The sequence below is a fragment of the Panthera leo genome, chromosome C1 (genome assembly GCF_018350215.1).
Source record: "Panthera leo isolate Ple1 chromosome C1, P.leo_Ple1_pat1.1, whole genome shotgun sequence".
Taxonomy (NCBI): domain Eukaryota; kingdom Metazoa; phylum Chordata; class Mammalia; order Carnivora; family Felidae; genus Panthera; species Panthera leo.
The window spans coordinates 74,786,807-74,804,449 of NC_056686.1; the positions used below are offsets into that span (position 1 = coordinate 74,786,807).

At 38.2% G+C, this 17,643-nt stretch overlaps 1 protein-coding gene across 6 annotated transcripts in view; it reads right to left on the bottom strand.

The window, feature by feature from the left end:
* Nucleotides 1-1,365: 1,365 nt before the first annotated feature.
* The window catches only part of KYAT3 (kynurenine aminotransferase 3), an 80,954-nt gene continuing 64,676 nt past the window's right edge, over nucleotides 1,366-17,643 (bottom strand). For 4 of the 6 annotated variants that reach the window (XR_006206267.1, XR_006206269.1, XR_006206268.1 and 1 more), the window contains exons 12-16: nucleotides 16,582-16,658; nucleotides 16,220-16,306; nucleotides 9,983-10,080; nucleotides 3,621-3,923; nucleotides 1,366-1,536 (exon numbers count right to left, since the gene is read on the bottom strand). Coding sequence is in view for 2 of the 6 variants with exons in the window: in XM_042952666.1 (XP_042808600.1) it covers nucleotides 10,018-10,080; nucleotides 16,220-16,306; nucleotides 16,582-16,658 (227 nt within the window). In the remaining 4 variants the exon portion in view is untranslated. Of the gene's footprint in view, nucleotides 1,537-2,398; nucleotides 3,924-9,518; nucleotides 10,081-16,219; nucleotides 16,307-16,581; nucleotides 16,659-17,643 lie in introns of those variants that run through there. The other 2 variants (XM_042952666.1, XM_042952665.1) reach the window with 2 other exon arrangements.

The following is a 17,643-nucleotide window of genomic DNA, read 5'->3' on the forward strand; positions in this document are numbered from 1 at the left end:
TTCCAGAGAGAAGACATTTTAGAAAACTGGTGAACTATTTTCATGAGTTTTGTACTTTCATGCATGTATTGGCCAGCAGGATGCTTCAAGAATAATTACAAAAGTGATGTCATAATAAGTCACCTCAGAAATTTACACAGTTGTAGAGTAATGGAGTTGTGTTAGAAGATACAGTTGTAAGGTTTCAGCTAAAACAGGATGTTTATACTTTTATAGGCTAACTAATGAGAGGGATAAGAGTTTGTGAAAATAATGCTTCAGACAGGGCAACCACACTCAGTGACAAAAGGACAAAATTATTATTCATCTTTTTTAACCATGAGATTTTGCTACAAATGAAAAGTTTTACATATTGTAAGAAAAAAATGCTGTACCTAAATGTAAAAGAAAGTAGCAGCTGTGTAATATGATGAAGTTAATATTGATTAGGAAATCCAATTATTTCTAGAATTTATTCTGCTATATCCCAAGATAGCTGTTTGTCAGCAGGTGAACTTCCTATTTAATTGGCATGATTGAGTAATTAGATGTATTCTCAGAGCAGCAATAAAATGAAATTCTCATGGCTCAAGAACATGGTTGAGGTTTTTGTTTTGTTTTGTTTCACCCGTGGGTTTATCCAACTGAGACTGAGGAGACGCCTTGCTTTATTTGGGAATAATTTTTGGTTTAAATATTTGGTAATTATGTAGTTATATAATTGTTTTCATCATAAGAATGAGGGGAAAAATTCACAAATTTGACAAAGATTTGTGATTATTTGCCTTTCTCTCATACTTAATCCTTCAGGCCTTCATCATCTTTTCCTGCAGGAGCAGGAGCCTTCTGATCACATAGACCTTCACTTTCATGCCAGTTGCTGCATGAATGCAATATGGCGGTGTTGCCTCCAGACCTTACTTCTACATTCAAGGCAGGAAGAAGGTGGAAGGGTGAAGAGCACAGAAAAGACAAAAAGTCTAAGGATGACTTTGCCTTTATCTTTTTCCACAAAGGGAAGCTCTTCTCAGGTAGTTTTGATTAGTTGTAAGAGAAGCTGAGAAATGGGAAATTTTGGCTTTTTAGTCTCTATATAGAAGTGGTCAAAGGATAAGAATATAATTGGCTTTTGGTTAGCCAAACCATAATGTTTTCCATATTCCCTCCCTCTCTTCCATAAAAATCTGCTGAAATTCATCATTGCTCACTGTGCAAAGTCCACATCTCTTACTATCCTATGGTATGATATCACTGAATGACTTCTCACCTAACTTTGGGAATTCATAGACAACTTTTCTTATTTTTGCTAATCCACCTGGGTTAGTCAGAATTCTCCAGAGAAACAGAACCAACGGACATGTGTATATACACAGAGATTTATTATTATTTTTTAATTGGCACACATGATTATGGATGCTGGCAAATCCAAAATCTGCAGGGTGGGTCTGCAGGCTGGAGACCCACACAGATGATGTTGCAGTTCAGGTCTGAAGTCTGTCTGCTGGCAGAATTCCCTCTTGCTCAGGGGAGGTCAGTCTTTTGTTCTCAGGCCTACAACTGATTGGATAAAGTCCACCCATATCATGGAGGGCAATTTGCTTTACTCAAGGTCCACTGATTTAAATGTTAATCTCATTTAAAACCACCCTTATAGAAACATCCAGAATAATGTTTGATCACCTATCTGGGAACCATGGCCCAGCCAAGTTGGCACATAAAATTAAGCATTATACCACCTAAATTAAGTATGAACATCAGGAAATGACGTATGCTTAAAAAACTCATTAAAAAAAAAAAAAAACCTCTCATGATCAGAGAGAAAAAAAACTCATTTAGAAATCAAAATGAGGGGCGCCTGGGTGGCTCAGTTGATTGAACATCTGACTTGATTTCAGCTCAGGTCATGATCCCTGGACCATGGGATCAAGCCCTGCTTCAGGCTCTGCACTGAGTCTGGAGCCTGCTTAAGTTTCTCCCTCTCCCCCTCTGCTCCTCTCCCCCACTCACTCGCTCTCTAAGGTAAAAGAAGCAGAAGCAGAAGCAGCAGCAGAAGCAGCAGCAGGAGGAGGAGGTGGAGGAGAAGAAAAAGGAGGAGGAAGACATGGAGGATAAGGAGAAAAGAGAAGAAGGAGAAATTGAAAAGAGTTCAGCATTACCAGACCTGTGAGTTGGAAAAAATGACCAGGAAAGATGAGGCTAGGGAGGTGAAAGAGACCATTATCATGCAGGGCATTGCAGGGCCCTGATGAGGACAGTAGCCCTTATGTTAAGAGTGATGAAGGGTGGGGGCACCTGGGTGGCTCATTCGGTTAAGTGTCCGACTTTGGCTCAGGTCATGATCTCGTGGTCTGTGAGTTTGAGCCCTGCCATCAGGCCTGTGCTGACAGCTCAGAGCCTGGAGCCTGCTTCGGATTGTGTCTCCCTCTCCCTTTCTCTCTTTCAAAAAATAAACATTTAAAAATTTTTTTAAAAAGTGCAGAGTGATTAAAGAGTTCTTAGTCACTTAAGATGGTTGCTCATTCATTTCCCCTCTTCTTCATTCTGTCCCTTGTGTCAACCAATGTAGTTTGTGTTGAATTGACCTTGGATTGGCCTGAGTATTTAGGACGTCCAATCCTCTTGGCACAGCATGTAGCTCAGGGGTGGACAAATATGACACAGTATGACCAATGCTGGAGTTTCAGAAAAAGTACCCCCCCCCCTTTTTTTTTTTGCTGGATTGGCTAATGTGACCATATGATACTTAGAAACTGCTACAGTCAACTTGCTATCACAGGACGTGGCAACCTGAATATAAAGCTGACTCAGAGAGGACAGAATTGCAAGATAGAGCTTGGTAACAGATTATAATCTGTGCCCTGGATCAAGCTGTAACTGAAACTAGACTACTCCTAAGATGTTCAGCTAAGACAGAAAATTCCTTTTTATTTGATTTAAACCCATATGGGCTAGAATTTCTGTAACTTGTAACATGCATATGCTTACCTAATATATGTGACATGATCACATTTGCATTTTAGAGAGCTCATTTGGTCTACAAGGATAATGGATTGCCAAGGGCAAGTCAGGGAGAACTGTTAGGAAATTGACTGGTAATCTACTTGAGATAACATTGGCCTGTACTAGAGGGGTGGCAGTTGGGGGCAGAGAGGTGATGGATTTAAGAGATATTTAGGATAATACATAGAGGAAGTGGGATGTGAAGAGAAAAGTTAAGAATGATTTCTTTTTTTGCTGACTTGAGCAACTGGATTGGTGAGGAGACCAGACTGGGTATACGGTTTGCCTGTGAAAAATCCATACAAGATGACAAATGGGGTGTTGGGTATATGGGTCTGAAATTCAACAGAAAGGACTAGGTTGGAGATACCAATTTGGGCATCACCAGCACATAAAGAGTAAATGAAGTTAGTGAGAAAGTCAAATATCAGTATTTAAGGAACAGGTAAAGAAGACTGAGAAGGAGCAGCTAGGGAGGTGGGAGGCTATTCATGGATGTGCAATGTTGCAGGAGCAAGAAAGGATAGGAGTTAAGACGGCCAGAGTGGTCTGCAGTGGTAAATACTAAGAGCTAAAGCCAGATGGGACTAAGATGTTTCCTTCAAATCTAGAACATGAATGGAGATCTTTAGAGAACTTACCAGAGTATTGGGTATGGAATCCAGACTGCAGAGGGCTGAAGGTAGGTGGTGTGGGTGTGTCACAGTGGAGTCATCAAATGAAAAAAACTTTCAGAAGTTATTCCACTCTGCAGTAAAATTTTGTAAAACTCGTGAGCTAAGTTATCAGTCTTCTTCTTGTTGCTAATACTGACATACTTGGTGATCCTCTCCACTCTCAAGTCTAAATGCCATCAATATGCCACAGCCTCTCAGATGTGTGTATGTCCAGCCTCTTCCCTAAACTCCAAGCAGACTCTCCAGCTGCTTACCCAACATCTCCATCTGAAAGTGGAATAAGCATCTCAAAGTCAATGTGTTCACAACTGACCTCCTGACCTTCCCCCAAATCTGTTCCTCCGGAACCTTCTTGACCTCAATCCTTCCAGTTGCTCAGGGAAGAAAGAGGACTCTTTTTTTTTTTTTTTTTTTTTTTAACATTCCAAGTAAATATGTAAGCAATTCTTACTTAGAAGTTAAACATATAGGAGTTACTTCCCAAAATCACAGCTGGATTGAAAGAGTATCTGGAAAATGTGGCCATGTCTTTTTATAGAAGTCTACCACATTATAAGTCTACTGGAAATCCAAAGGGATCTGCCTTTGTGGAATTTGAAACAAAAGAACAAGCAGCAAAATATTGAGGTAGATCCAGAACTTATAAAGAAAAGCAAGGAAAATTTGAAGTGTTTTATATAGTAACCAACTTTTTTTTTTTTTTTACTGATGTTATTTCAGTTTCTGAACAACCTACCAGAGGAAGCACCAAGAAAACCTGGTTTATTTCCTGAGACGATAAAAAAATAAGCTCATTCATGCCCTTATAGTGGTTGGCACATTATTTAACATTAAAATGCATGTAGATGTCGTTGAAGTGAAATAAAAACTAATCATAGCATTGTTACAGAAGAACAGAAGTTACAGAAAAAAGAAAAAGCAGAAAGGCAGAATGAAGAAGGAAGACAATATCCAGATCAAAAAGAGCCAATGGGCACAAGCAAGGGGAGCATCTGTAAAATGAGAAGATCCAGGACCACATCTGAGGGCTCTGAAGTACAGATTACTAAACCCTAAAAGCCACTCTCAAAGGAAAAGAAAAAAAATGGGAAAAAGCTGAAATATCCAGTTTACCTTCAGTCAGAAAAGGGAAGAGGAAGGGAAGTAGCTCTGAAGATGCAGAACACCTAAATCCCAGATGGAAAGTAAAGTAAAAGTGGCTCAGAAAGACAACATTGAAAAAGATGCTTCAGAAGTTTCCAAAGAAAACATAGGTATTTACACAGGTTAGGATTAGACAAATAAGGTTTTCTAATTTCACTTATGTCTCACAGTGCTGCAGTACACATTATTTTATCATGTTAAAAATTAAGTATAGATAGAACCCTGATTCTCTGGATTAAACCATTATCCTTACACTATGTTACTTCGCTGACCTCACACTTGCTACTTTGTCCCTCGCTTATTACATCCAGCCATACCAGACTCTTGGTACTCATCAAACATGCTGAGTACACCTTCCTGTCAAAGTGCCTTTGTACTGGCTATTCCTTCTGGCTAGAGTATTCTTTCCCAAGATCTCCACAAGGTTCCCTCCCTCCCCTCCTCTAAGTCTGTCTCCATGTTCCCTCCATGAGACCTACCTGGCTAAGTGTTTAACACCTCAATTTGCTTCATAACACTCTCATTCTCCTCTATCTTGCTCCGCTTCTCTTTTTTTCAAACAATTTCCATATATAAGTTTAACATTCGGTAAGATCACAAGATACAAAATCAATGTACAGAAATCCACTGCATTTCTATACTAATAATAAAACAACAGAAAGAGAAATTAAGAAAGCAACCCCATTTGCAATTGCACCAAAAAGGATAAAAAAATCTAGCAATAAACTTAAACAAGGAGGAAAAAGACCTCTACTCTGAAAACTACAAAACACTGATGAAAAAAACTGAAGATGACACAAACAAACGGAAAGGTATACCATGCTCATGGATTGAAAGAACAAATATCATTAAAATGTCCATACTACCTAAGGCAATCTACAGATTTAATGCAATCCCTATCAAAATACCAACAGCATTTTTCACAGTACTGGAACAAATAATCCTAAAATTTGTATGGAACCACAAGAGACCCTCAAAAGCCAAAACAATCTTGAAATAGGAAAACAAAGCTGGAGGTATTGCAATTTCAGATTTCAAGTTATACTACAGAACTATAGTAATCAAAACAGTATGGTACTGGCACAAAAATAGACACACACATCAATGGAACAGGATAGAAAGCCAAGAAACAAACCTATGATTATATGGCCAATTAATCTTCAACAAAAAAGGCAAGAATATGCTATGGGAAAAAGACAGTTTCTTCAACAAATGGTGCTGGGAAAACTGGACAGCTATATGCAAAAGAATGAAACTGGACCACTTACTTATACCATACACAAAAATAAACTCACGATGGATTAAATAACCTAAATGTGAGACTTGAAACCATAAAAAATCCTAGAAGAGAGCACGGAGAGTAATTTCTCTGACAGTGACCATAGCAACATTTTTCTAGATAGGTCTCCTGAGACAAGGGAGATAAAAGCAAAAATAAACTACTGAGATTACATCAAAATAGGTTCTGCACAGCAAAGGAAACGATCAACCTAACTAAAAGAACCTCCTGAATGGGAGATGTTTGCAAATGACATATCTAGTAAGAGTTAGAATCTAAAATATATCAAGAACTTATAAAACTGAACACCCAGGGGTGCCTGGGTCACTCGGTTGGTTAAGCGTCCAACTCTTGGTTTTGGCTCAGGTCATGATCACAGGGTTGTGTGATCAAGCCTGGCATTGGGCTCCACGCTGTGTGTGGAGCCTGCTTAAGATTCTCTCTCTCTTCCTCTGCCTCTGCCCTTCCCCCGCTCATGCACTCGTCTAAAATAAAACTCAATATCCAAAAATCAGATAATCCAGTTAAAAAATGGGCAGAAAACATACAGCCATTTTTCTAAAGAAGACATACAGATAGCCAACAGACATGAAAAGATGCTCAACATCACTCATTATCAGAGAAATGCAAATCAAAACCACATTTGAGATATCACCTCACATCTGTTAGAATGGCTAAAGTAAAACACAAGAAACAAGTGTTGGTGAGGATATGGAACAAAAGGAAACTGTGCATTGTTGGTGGGAATGCAAACTGGTGCAGCCACTGTGGAAAACAGTATGGAGATTCCTCAAAAAAATTAAAAACAGAACTACCCCACAATCCAGAAATCACACTACTGGGTGTTTACCCAAAGAATACAAAAACACTAATTCAAACAGATATATAATTATTGCAGCATTATTTACAATAGCCAAATTATGAAAGCAGCCCAAGTATCCATCAATTGATGAGTGGATAAAGATGTGGTATATACATACAATGGAGTGTTATTCAGCCATAAAAAAGAATGAAATCTTGCCATTTGCAACATGGATGGAGCTAGAGAATATAATGCTAAGCGAAATAAGTCAAAAACAAATACCATATGATTTCATCATATATGAAATTTAAGAAACAGAACAAATGAACAAAAGGAAAGAAAAAAGGAGACAAACCAATTAAGAGACTCTTAACTATAGAGAACAAACTGATGGTTACCAGAGGGGAGGTCAGTGGGGGGATGGGTGAAATAGGGATTAAAGAGTACACTTATCATCATGAGCACTGAGTAATGTATAAAATTGTTGAATCAGTATTTTGTATACCTGAAACTAATATAGCTTGTGTGTTAACTATACTGAAATTAAAACAAAAAACTTAATAACATAAAAAAGTTTAACATTCAATACATTTCATTATGTTTATGAATTATTCTCACACACCTCGCCAGAAGGAAAGCCCTGGAAGGCAGGGATTTTTGTTTATGTGTTCAGTGTAAGTGCCTATAATAGTGTCTGGTACATAGCATGAGTTCAATGAACTCTTATATTTGATTTGGTGGGTTTTTTCCAATGAGTATTTGTTAAAGGAACAAAAAAGGAAGGAAGGGAAGAGGGAGGAAGGAAAGATGGAAGGAAGAAATTTTGCCCTGAAGTGGAAGAGGTAATAGGGTAGTAGATAGCATCAGGGAGTTTTCTTTTTAAAAAAAAATTTTTTTTAATGTTTATTTATTTATTTTTGAGACAGAGACAGAGCATGAACGGGAGAGGGGCAGAGAGAGAGGGAGACACAGAATCTGAAGCAGGCTCCAGGTTCTGAGCTGTCAGCACAGAGCCTGACACGGGGCTCGAACCCACACACCGTGATTTCATGACCTGAGCCAAAGTCAACGCCCAACTGACTGAGCCACCCAGGCGCCCCAAGGAGCTTTCTAATAGGAGAGAAATTTGGACATGTCTCACTGCTGAGGAAGGGAGCCAGTAGAGGCTGAATATACAAGAGAATGGACAGAACCAAGTGAGAATGCGAGAAGAAATGGAATGCAGAGCACAGATGGTAGGATCAGCACTGGACAAGCCCAGGTCTGCAAAGAGCAGATTTAAACCCTAGTGAAACTGTATCAAGCCTACAAGAGTGGACAGGCTAAAAATTACACATGGGATTCATATTGCTATGCAGTAGTTGGCTCCTGAGGCCCTAGGTTTCCTTCTGCATGACTGGACCTGGTTTTGCCTTCCTACCAACCCTCCCCAATCTGCCTCACCTCTCCTGGATGAAATGAATTAAGGATGAATGCTGATGCAGATAGGTCATGGACCTTTTGGTAGGATCCCAGTTAGGAGTGCTCGTCTGTTAGTTTCTGCTTTTACATGTTGTTTTGTTTTGTTTTTCACAGAAGTGGGAGATGAGGTTATTAGCTGTGATTTCAGTGCGCTGGTAGTGTTTGGCTTTGAGGTGTGAAGAGAAAGGAGGTTGGATATTTTTATTGTGGAGAATGGGAGAGTATTAGGAATTGCTACTGTGGTAAAAGGTAGAAAAAGCTCATTAAGGTATCATGGAAGGATAAAATCTAGTTAAGGTCAATGATGTGCATTCATGGTTGTTGCTGTGTGCATAATTGTTCATTTTGCTACAGCAGTGCTCAGCAACCCAGGTGTAAGCATGGAACTTCAATCCCAAGGTGGAGTTTTAGGGTGGTTTTGTTTTTGTTTTTTGACCGGATAGGTGAGATAGAACAATGGGCAAGTTATTTAAGGCAGCAAAAGTATCTTGGCTGAAGTGACAGATGATGAAATCTAAGGTGGGTGAGGAAGATATAAGGGGACCAACCAATAGGAATAAAAGGCTCCGTGGACTACAGCAATGATTATCAAAATCCAGCGGGTATAAAAATCAGCTTGGAAAGGCCAGATCCTGAAATTATTTTCAGCAGGTCTAGAGTGAAGATGAGAAATCTATTCTCGTAGATTGATTGTGATTCTGCTAGAAGAGTGCCATAAACCCTTTTTTTCTTTTTGAGAAATAGTGGATTTAAAATTATAGTGAGTTTTAAAAAGTGGTATTTTAAGAGCAGATGAGACACACAGAGAGAATACTATTAGGATAGGTGGTTACAGTGTGAGATGACTAACTCATTATCTCAAAGGTGGCACAGCTTTAAATGATGAAAGGTTCAGGGTGTGCCCAAGAGGGTAAGTGGCTGGAGTGTGGAGTGAAGGTGAACATCACTAAAGGTGAGTAGGTCAAAGTGCTGAAGGCCTAGGCAATCCCTGTGAACCTTGAAGCTACTCCAGATGATGGCAGTATTTGTGACAGAGAAGCAAAATTGGGAGCAAAGTTCAAAGCCACTGGTAAATGAAAGGGAGAGAACTACGTGTGGGTAGATAAAGCAAGGACATGGAGTTGAGGGGGTATAACTGGCTAAGAGTTTTTATACAAGGTGGAGTCATGAAACTGGCTAACATTAGTTGAGTGTTTATTGAGGCTTTACATATATCAATCTATTTTATCCTCACAAACTTCATCTAAAATAAGTGCTGTTGTTTTGGGGTTTTTTTGGCACAGGCTCCATGCCCAACGTGGGGCTCAAACTCATGACCCCAGATCAAGAGTTGCATGCTCTACCAACCGAGCCAGCCAGGCATCCTAAAGTAGGTGCTATATTTTATTCCCCTTTTATGATAAGGAAACTGAAGCAATGAGAGGTTAAACACCAACCAGCTTCTCACAATTCTTAAGCCAAATGCTATACTCCTTCTCATAAAATGGTTATGGAAGGTGTTTCCATACATTTCAACTGAAAAACAAAACAAACAAAACAACCCAGTAGGGTTAACATTTGGAAAATTTTCTTCAAATTTCATTTGTACTGAAATATTTGTTTTTCAATATCCAGCAGATGGCAGCACTAAATAATAATTACATATTCGGTCATCTAGTAGAAACAGTCTGCACGTATCAAGACTTCTGTCTATTCCATCCCTTAATGATTTCTTCAGCAGCATCCAGTGTACTGTCTTTCTGTAAATTAATGAAATAATCATCATTACATATCAAATAAATTCAAGATGAATTAAATATTTAAATATAAAAAATATGCCAAAGTTAATGGATCAGAAGAGTCATGTAGTGATTTGGAAACCAAGTGCTCCTCAATCCCGGACAACTTGAGCCAGGCCTAGTTGGGCTCCAGGCTGTCCTTGGCCTCTGCGGCGCCAAACCCCAGAGCATTCATTCTGGGATCATGTCTTCCCAGGAGATGAGTCATTGGAAGCCTTTCCTGTATTAAGCCTTAACTCTGGGAGGAGCACAGACAGAAACTGGGAAATGGCATTTGTAGCATCTTCCCTTGCTTGACTGTGTGGTACACAGATTCCAAGTTCTTTAAACAGCCCGCCAGCAAATCAAACAAGCCAATTATTTATAATGTTATATCCCATTACTGCCTGGCTGGAAAAGTGTATGAACCTCCTAAGAATTCAATATTAGAGGAGCTGGAGAAGTGTGACACCAGTCACTACGTCATACTGCTTTGTGATAGTGGCTGCCAGTTCATTGCTACTATCCTGACACTGAAAAATGTACAGAATTAAGTGCCATGGGGCCAAAAAGCATCACCAAACTGTATAAATGCAAATCAGATTGAAAACGGTTTAACCTGATCCCAGCCCAAACCATGTCTACCAGTGTGGACCCTCTCATGATTTATAACCATTTTCGTAGCACAAGCAACTGGCAGTGCCAGAGACCCAGACTCATAAATGACACTGACGCCAGCAGCAAGACTCAAGGATGTGCTGATGGGATTGATATTTATTATGTTTGCTTCCTTGCTTCTCACCTCACGCCCTTCTGAACATGACATGACACCCCTCACGATGTCCATTTATAAGCATGGGAGATTATAGGACTGATAGTCAATCTCCAGTTGAGGTATTGGAATGTCTTTAGGAAAGGAATTCATATGGGAGAAATCCTCTTCATTTGAGAAATCTGTGTATTTATTGATATCTATTTATCCAACACTAAGATTCCCGAAAAAAATTATTTTTCCTTGCTGCTCAGAAAAGTTTACTGAAAAGACTAGTTAACTAAAAGCACTAAAATCTGCAAAGTCTGTCTTCTGCTATAATGACATTTACAAACATGAAGATGTTTCTTTCTGACACACGGCGAACGGTACTACCACTAGCTGGCATTTGCCGAATTGAAAATAGGCCAGTTAAGCAAATTACAGCCACCATTCATTAAGTTTTGGATAGTACTCTAATGATTTGTTCACTTTAAGATAAAGACAGATTTGATAAAGTAGAAAAAGTATGAAACATCATAGCACTAAATGAAGATTTAAGTGAATATCTGATCTAAGTGAAGAGAATTTTTCAAACTCAAAATGCAAAGGCAGACCTACAAAAGGAAAGCAATCAAATTAATATATAGTTGCAGAAACAAATCAGAGAGTACAGAAGAGCTTCCACAGAGTAAGACTCATCTGCTCCTCCTCTCCCTACTCCTTCCTACTATACCCACCATCTTCCAAGACAACCTTTTATGGCAATTTCTCATTTTAGTTCCAGCGGTTACCTTCAAGATCTGAATTATGCATTTGGTTCTATTTCCTTATTTATCAACTTCAGGCAAAATTCATCATTCTCTGCTCTGGGGAAAAATTCATTCTTCCACACTACTCTGCCCACTCCCATCAATGTTTCATAGTTATAATTACTAATAAAATTCATTTGCCTTTTGAATAGGTAATACCAGAATTTGGTATAAAATTAAATTGAAAATAGTGAAAATCAAGTCTCCTGTTTTTCTCTTCTGCTTTCACTACTTCTTTTATTTCTTCTTCCCTCTCTACAGAATGATTTAGTGCAAAAGCCATTAGGTGGGGCTGAGTGAAGCAGGTGTTCATATATGGAGGCGGCCTGGTGCAGGATGTTGCAGCCAGAGTGGAGTGAGGAGGGTTTCCAATGTGGGTGGCATGAGGTGGTGATGATGGCAGCAGCAGTGTTGACTGGAACAGGGCGTCAGAGTCCAAGCGGGGTAAACCAGCATCTGGATCACAGGGGTGGCTCTGTGCAGGGTGCTGGAACCTGGACAGGATGAGGCAGGCATCTGCCAAGGTAGATGGGCATGGGGTGTCAGAGCCCATGAGGGGTGAAGGAGACCCTGCAGTAGGTGACAGTGGCAGCCTGGTACAAAGCCTCAGGTCAAAGCCTGAGTAGGGTAAAGGGTGCTTGTCAGCAGTGGTGGCTGGAAAGGCAGGTGGCTCATACAGAGGGACTGAGTAAAGAAGTGATTATGTGATGAGAGCCAAGTTTTTTTCAAAGAAGGGAGTTACAAATATGGAAAATCCTCAAGCACAAGTCATTCAAAATGTGCAGGTAAATCCACAGGAAAAAAAAATCCTAGAAGTAGAATTTCTGGGTTAAGAAGTATGTGGATTTACATTTGGATGGAAATATTCAAACTGACTGTTAAGAGATTTTACAAATTATACCCCCACTCTCAATCTATACAATTGTCTCATGGAACTTTTTAGTTGTTTGCTTGTTTCCAATCTAATAAATAAAGTAAAATTTTGTCACAGTTTTAATTTTCATTTCTTGTAATATGAGTAAAGTGGGACATCCCTTCATATATGTGATAGCTGCTGAGAATTTTACCCATAACCATTGGGAAGTGCTGCTTTTCGGCTTATTTTGCCTTAAATTTAACCTGCTTTCTTTCAATTTCCATTTTCTTGGCATGTTTTGCCATCCTTTTATTTTTAGCCTTTCCAAGAGGTTGGGTTAGTTACATTAACTTTCCCTAGAGACTTCTTGGTGGTGCTCCCCTCTCTTCCAATATTGAGTGTTGATGTAAAGGAGGTGTGTCCACAATGATCCTCTTACCTGCCCCCAAGAAGGGGTGGGTCTTTTTGTTTAGATGCCAAAGGATTGTTTCTTTATCTTTTAAGTCCAATGTATCTCAGTGTTAATTGTTCTGGGACAATTTTGCCTGAGACAAGGCATTCCCTTTCAAGTATTAGATTTGTCTGTTTTTGTTTTGTTTTGTTTTGTTTTGTTTTGTTTTTAAATAGAAAGCATTCTCGAAATAAAGCCATAAAATGCTTTTCAGGTTTCATTTATTTCCACCTCCCACGGGATTCAACACATTTCATTTGTCTTCCACATCCATAATTTTTCCAATATTTTAAAAATCTTTGATCCTTTCCACTCTTACTTGTTCACTTTCCCCAATCCTTAATAATCTTACAGAAGTATTGAGTGTTCTCTGTGCTGTTTCCTATGCCACTACAATTACCTTTTCTCCTTCAATTTTGTACCTGAGCTCTGACAAACTGCCATTTCATCTTCTTATATTATCTATTTAAAGGTTTTGGATTTGAGCTACTGATTTTTATTTGTTCTACAGCAACATTCTTCTGGTTGAATATTCTCTTTCCGATGCTTGTTTTTCCTTGTACCTTTCCCCTTTTTTCCTTATAGTATTTTCTTATAGATTCATAGTGGACTCCTTTTCATTACTCATTTTTGATTGAATTACCTTTGTGAGCTCCCACTGCTAGCACACCTACGGTTCCTATTGTTCTGGGTAATGAATATGCTACCTACTGACTCTGTGATTTGAAGATGTATCTGCAGCTCAGTGTAAGTGAGGAACCAGAGCCACACTAGAAGACAGGAGAAATTCTCCCTGGCTCACAGTGAAGTTTAATATGACTGATGTGGACTTCAGTGGAGAGGGAGGAGGATACTTTTTTTTCCTCCCAGCTAATTTAAGTCGCTACCTGGAATTTAATATATCTTCCTCTACATTTCCCCAATAAGGCTTTTAGCAAAAATGACAGCAGTGAATGAGAAAATCTATAACCCAACTAGAATCTCCTTTCCGCCCTGCCCCACATAGGTTCTAGATGATACAGCTGTATGTTTCTGTTCTGCCTTTCATGAGTCTGGAGAAGCTCCCTCTGCCAGTGCACTTATTGTCCTATTCTTCTGATGAGCAGGTTGCTTGCTGGCTGTCTATAATTTGAAGATGTAGACACAAGAGACTTTCTAGGTGTCTTCCCTCTACCAAATCACTGGATTTGGCAACTCTTCTTCACTTACTGGGGAATTTGTGAATCTGTTTTCCATTTTCCTAGTTGTTTTGAATAACTTTCAAGCAGAGAATGGGGAAGGGCTGTGTTTACGATTTTAAAACAGGAAGTCTTCTGTTACTCTTTTCTTAGTTCTATTTATAACTTCAAATAATATGCCTCTATTTCTAGATCCACTGTAAGATGAGAATATTAATGGCCTTACCCTTCTTCTACACTTCAGTCAATTAAATGTTGACATTAGGTTGTTAACATTTTTATTCTCTTCTGAGTAAGGGGCTCCTGTGTGGCTCAGTTGGTTAAGCACCTGACTTTGGCTCAGGTCATATCTCGTGGTTCATGAGTTCTAGCCCTATGTGGGTGGGGCTCCTCTGCTGTCAGCATAGCGCCCACTTTGGATCTTCTGTCCCTTTCTCTCTGCCCCTCACCTGCCTGTGCTTTCTGGGGCGCCTGGGTGGCACATTCGGTTGGGCGTCCGACTTCAGCCAGGTCACGATCTCACGGTCCGTGAGTTCGAGCCCCGCGTCAGGCTCTGGGCTGATGGCTCAGAGCCTGGAGCTTGTTTCCGATTCTGTGTCTCCCTCTCTCTCTGCCCCTCCCCCGTTCATGCTCTGTCTCTCTCTGTCCCAAAAATAAATAAACGTTGAAAAAAAAAAAATTTATTCTCTTCTGAGTAAGTCTTCCATAGTTTGTCTACAGATTGTCTCTAAAATTGAAAACAATGATTACATCATTCTGACTAGATTTATAGACGAATGTGTTTGTAAAAAGAGTTTCTTGAATGTATTAAGCCTGTCTTCAGTGGCAATAACACCTTAAAAATAGCAATAATACATATATTCAGGTATTTTTTTAGTACAGGTCTGATGGTAAGGAATTCAATCGGCTTTTACTGGTTAGGAATGTACACTTCATTTTTAGTTTTAAAGGCTATTTTCCTGGATAAAAGAGTTCTGGGCTAATACATTTTTTATTTCAGCAGTTTCAGGATTTCATTTCATTGTATTCTAGTCTCCATTGTTTCTGATGAGAAGTTGTTAAATTCATATGCATGTGAGGTATAGTTTTTCTTTGGCTTTTTTCAAGATCTTACCTTACCCTTGGTTTTTAGCAGTTTAAGTGTCTAGGTGTGGTTTTCTTTATATCCTCCTTGTGATTCACTGAGCTTTTAGATCTCTAAGTTGCTTTTCACCAAATACAAGGAAATTACTTCTAAAAATATTCTTTCCGCCACATTCTTTTTGGTACTCCAATTACGTGTATATTATCACTTGATACTGTCTCATAGACCTAAGGCTCCACTGATTCTCAAAAATAATTGCTCCTTCTGTTTTTCAGACTGGATGGTTTCTGTGAATCTGTAATTCAAGTGTGTTATTTTTTTCCTGACATCCTCAATCCTCTCTGTGTTAACCCCATATATTTTTCATACCAGAAATTACAATTTAAAGTTGTTAAATTTCCACTTGATTTTTTATAGTCTTAATTTGTTCACTCATTATGACCATATTTTTTTTTAATTAAATTATTAATTAGCTAACTAATTAATTAATTATTTTTGAGAGAGAGCACACGCATTCACAGGGGAGGAGATCATGACCTGAGCTGAAATCAAGAGTCAGATACTTAACCGACTGACACCCAGGTGCCCTCTTTTAATTTCTTGAGCATACTTATAACATCTGCTTTAAAATCCTTGTCTGCTAATTCCTATATCTGGGTCACCTTGCAATTTGTTTCTACTGACTGCTTTTTTTTTTTAATATTTTTTATTAAGAGTCACATTTCCTTATGGCTTCACATGTCTAGTAATTTTTTATTGCATGCTGGACATTGCATTGTCACACAGTAAGGAGTCTGATCATGTAAGACAGTAAACTCAATGCTCAAGTGTTGAGTTTTGTCCTTGTAGGCAGTTAATTTCATGGCAGCAAGCCAAAATTAAAAAACTACATATGAACACATCATTCCTAGCAATAGAAAAAAAAGGTGCTTTATAAATCAGAAGGATGAACATCATAAATGTGTTTTTTAATAAAACAGGGAACTTACTTTAATGAAGCAAAATCGCACAAACTTCTCAAACTGTAATTTGGTCTCTGCGTTACAGAATGCGGAAACTGGAATGGCTGACAGTTTCTGAAAAGTAAACAGAAAAATAAAATAGGAAAACTACTTCTATGTCAAATATGAATTTTAGGCTGATAAACATTAACATTAAAAACAAATAGATACTTCTAAATATTCACAACAACTTCCAAAAAGAAAAATGTTTTAAAAATCCTCTACACAACCATAAGTGGAATATGATATAACAAAACTATAGTTAACATTGTTCAAAACATGTCAGCAAGTTTCCTTCATAAATTAACCATAAAATACATCACAATATCTCAAAGGCAAATAAACATTACCTTATTTTTAGTCATCCATTTCACAAATTTATAGTCATAAGGTTCATTGCTGTCCTTCATATCAGAGAGGTCTGCATCTAAAACAACAATGAAGATTAGACGGCCTATGTATTATATCTGAGGCCAACATGTATTTCATCTATATCTATCAAGATTCAAAATGTTCTCAGAAGATTTTCAGAGAACTTACTGGACTCTCATACTGCATGGTGGGGTGGGAAGTGAGGAATTCACAGATAAGTTTTAGTGATACTCTAAGGTAGAACTTTATGGATATATATGGATAATCATGCTTGTGCATATTGATCTTAGAACTGGGGAGGGATAGGAAGACGGGAGAAAAGAGGAGTGCTGTCTTTCCATACAGAAATAATGCAAACTTCTATGATCATTATTAAAGAAATAACATCTAAACTTATAGAGTATTCATCAGTAATAATTATATCTCCAAATAGTCATTCATTATTAGATTGTAAGCTCCACAAGGATAAAGTGTCTGTATTGCAACCTATCATTATTTCCAACTCCTAGCTCAGTGTCTAGCATATAAGTAATGAAAAGTGCATCTGTTGAGTGCATACTTTAATGCTATTCATCATTTATAAAGGGAGAATATCTGTGTAGATCTTCCAAGATAGACTGTTTACTTCTTTCTTCTATATTATGCTTTTTAAACATTAAAAACATTTTTTTTGGAAAAACTTCAAATATGTGTTCCATTCTTACCTCTTGCTCCAATCTTGCTTTAAGGTCTGGGCAAGATATTTTCTGGTATTCAGTATCAGCAATATTGTCTGTTTTATTAATCTGTACTCTTAGATCTTTTTGAATGCCCCAAAGCAAATAACATTGACAGTTACTGTAATCAATAATATTTTATAATTTATTGCTCAAAGCAAATTGAGGCAGTTACTTATATTTTATTCATTAAATACTAGGTCTCTTCAAATTAACAGTGTAAAAACCTTGACATTGAAAAAAGCTTCATCTTTATTTTTTTAAGTCTTAATATGTTTTTACTTGATGATTTTATTTCCATTTTCTTCTGTGCTTTAAGAATGT